This window comes from Morone saxatilis, unplaced genomic scaffold, assembly GCF_004916995.1.
Source record: "Morone saxatilis isolate NCDOM2014 unplaced genomic scaffold, NCSU_SB_2.0 Contig1, whole genome shotgun sequence".
NCBI classification, from domain to species: domain Eukaryota; kingdom Metazoa; phylum Chordata; class Actinopteri; family Moronidae; genus Morone; species Morone saxatilis.
In genome coordinates, this window is record NW_023339651.1 from 445834 (window position 1) to 449201 (window position 3368).

The 3368-nt window shown below is 42.2% G+C and overlaps 1 protein-coding gene across 1 annotated transcript in view; it reads left to right on the forward strand.

Moving 5' to 3' along the window:
* The window catches only part of LOC118333218 (transmembrane protein 100-like), a gene marked incomplete at its 3' end in the record, with an annotated part of 4883 nt that extends 1515 nt beyond the window's left edge, over positions 1–3368 (forward strand). The window contains 2 exon segments of the mRNA XM_035668771.1: positions 94–215; positions 1880–3368. Of these exon segments, the coding sequence (XP_035524664.1) occupies positions 1923–2396 (474 nt within the window). The 5' untranslated portion in view covers positions 94–215; positions 1880–1922.

Here is a 3368-nt window from a genome sequence, read left to right on the forward strand (position 1 = left end):
GGAGGAGGGAGGAGGGGAGAGGAGGCGTGGGGGAGGGCAGTCCCCCCTGTTTTCTTCTATTGATAGCCATATTCCCCCCATTTATTCCTGCAGTCAGAACGATGCAGAGTGCTGCGCGCAGAGAGAGACGACCTGTAGAGCCTCCACGCCGACAAATGAAAATATGACTGTTTGAGTTGAAAAACACAAAGAATGGAGAGCTGCACGCTGCCACAGTAAGTGTTTCTAATCTTTTCCAGGATAGAAAGCAGGTGTTCTGCTGCATCAATGAAGCTTATCAACCTGCAGTGATAACAGTCAGGTTGTTAGTGTGTGTGTGTGTGTTAACAGCAGCTCTGCAGTCTTTTCTCCCTCACATCAGTGCAGACTGTTGATCTCAGAGCAACGAAGGGAATCTTAAAAACCTCCTGAAACTTACATTTTCAGATGAAGGACAAATGTGAATAACTGACTTTTAAACAGCTGCTCTTCATTTAAATCCTGCAAATTAAGAACAATGTGAGGCATTAAGATATTAAAGGGTAGGCATTCAAATGTATCATCAGTGCACAGAATCATTATTTTCCACTAGTTATGATTTTATTTTATTTTCACAGTAAGGGAGTCAAAGACTTTGTGAAATTCTACATTATTATGTTCATTTGTCTAAATGATGATATATCGATGGTGATGTTACACTGAGAAAAAAAGAGCTGCTTTTGTCAACACGTTCAAAGCAGAAAACCTTCTTTTACGGCCAAAAACAGGCCATAATATGTACTTGTAACTGTCAGTTTGAAATGTTGTGTGAACATGGTTTTATGTATATAATTGAGCCCATTCATAATGAAAAAGTAACAGAAATAAAATAAGTTGTAACTGAAAGCTGTGACACCAAATATCCTTTAAAAATGCCAAAAATGTAAAAAGCTGACCGTTGAAAAGTTAAAATGAAGCGGTTTTACTCCTTAAAGTGATTCATGTCATTCACATTCCACCTTAAAATTTCAGGGTTTTTAAGGTAAAAGTTAAGGAATCCTGCCTTTGTGTGTAACCAACCTGCAATTTCCCAGCTTGGGATCAATGAAGTATATCTATCTATCTTTCTATCTAAAGGTAGTATTTTTGAAGTTGTTCTCTCAGTCAGCCTGTTTAAGGCGGACTGTCATCACAAACCCCAAACAAAACAGGGCGGCTCCAGTTGCAGAGAGTGATTATAATTATTCTAGTAAAAATAAAGCCTTGTTTTATTCACAATAGATAAATCTTCTTGAAAATCTCATTAAATTCTTTTTAGGCAGTTTTCATGTAGTGAAGAACAAATCCACCTTAACTAACCTCTCTCCGTTAGTATCAGGGCAGGTCCTGGTTGTGAGAACGTGTTGTTACATAAATGATAATTAATCAACTAATCTTTGCAGATTGAATATGAAGTCAGATGTTTCTTTTATTGTGTCCACTGTTACAACAATCACAAACTCTGGTTTGGAGGAAATAAATCCTTAATTCATCGACGTGGATGATAAAAACATTTAAGGTCCACATGTAAGTGACTACACTATATCCTTACACAGATAACAGTTATTTGCTCTAAATCTAACCTTTAAACTCATCTACTCCTGCTGTTTTAGTGTAGCTAGCCGTCATCCACGTTACTTTTTGACAAAAAGTAATCATTTTTGTGCAGGTTGTAACATTGCCCAGCCTTTATGGCAGATTAACTGGTTTTCAATCTTTTTTAAAATTACTCAGTTTTTACACTAAAGTTTTGTCTAAAGTAGCTTAAATGATGATCTATTACCTTTATTAGAGAATTTATTGGAAAATATTTGTAATTTACAGGTCACCGTAGCTGTGATGATTATCTAATATTTTCACCTCTTTGTTTGTTTGTTTCCAGCTAGCTGTTCTGTGATTGGCTGATTGCTCCCATCACTATCAAGATGGCCCACCTTTTCCTTGCCAGTAAAATCACCATGCCCGACGATTTCCACACCAAAGGCGGTGCCAGGATCCCAAGGAGTGCCATGAGGATGCCGACATCGCTGTCCACTGAGAAGCTGAGCCGGGACAAGCCCAGGAAGGACCACAGCGTCGTCGTGACAACGCACGTCCCGCACATCAACGAGGTCCAGCTGACAGCGGCCACCGGCGGCGCCGAGATGTCCTGCTATCGCTGCACCGTGCCATTCGGCGTGGTCGTCCTCATAGCCGGCATCGTGGTGACAGCGGTGGCATACACCTTCAACTCCCATGGGTCCACCATCTCGGTGCTGGGTCTGGTGCTGCTGTCTGCTGGACTGGGCCTGCTGGGCTCCAGCGCCGTCTGCTGGAGAGTCCGACTGAGGAAGAAGAAGGACAAACGGAGGGAGAGCCAGACGGCCCTCATGGCTAGCCAGGGATACTGCGTGGCCTGATCTAAAGTCCTTAATCCGGTTCTGAGTGGAGGTCAAGTTTAAGCTCTTTTTATCCAAAAAGTGACACCGGTGGTTCAGACGATTAACTTCAGGGAGACTGTGAACTTGAACGCACCTTGCATTAACAGGGATATGAGTTGGTGAACTTATTGTAAAGAGATGCTTGTACTTGCTGCAGGGTCTTGTCCATCTGGATGTCTCTGCAGACACCTTAAAGGACTGTGATGGTCTGGGTAAAGGATGGACACAGCAGCCTGCAGGATGACTCAGCAGCAGAAAATTATGGAGAATTTGAACTTGACGTGCTGGACAATGGAGAGAGGACCACTGCTGAGGTTTGGATATTTGATTAATCCAAAATGCCAAACAATCATCTGTTTTCAGCTTTTCAAATTTGCCCTGTTTCTGTTTTATACCAACTTGGGTTGGTATAAAACAGTTGGTTGGAAAATGTGGTGTCAGAAAATGAGCTCTGGGAAGTCTGGTTGGAAGTAACAGGCATTTTCATAATGGAAGCTCTATAATATCTTATGTAAGTACAAGTTACATCTCAAAACACATCCCCTGGCCTGTACCTCACATATACAGTGACTTGATTTTGAGCGGCCTTTTTGACATGAAACAGTCGGGTAAACACAGGTGTTACCAATCATACTAACTAAGGTTCTGTTCCATTCAGGTTGGCTCTGCTACACTAAATGGAACTGAACTGTAATTAGTATCACCTGTGTTTACCCTACTAAGCCATGAGCTGTCTGTAGAAGCTGCTGTGGATCATGTGGTAGGACAGAATCCCTGACACTTAAGTCCTCAGTAAGACCACTATTGAAAGCATCCCCACCCTGCTCAGATAGACTCTCACCAGAATGCCCTGCAGGAGACTGCCAAAACAAGTCTTCTTTGGCGAGTCGAAAACTGGCAAGAGGACGCAAGATGGCACCAAAAAGCACTTCAAGGATACCCTGAAAGCCT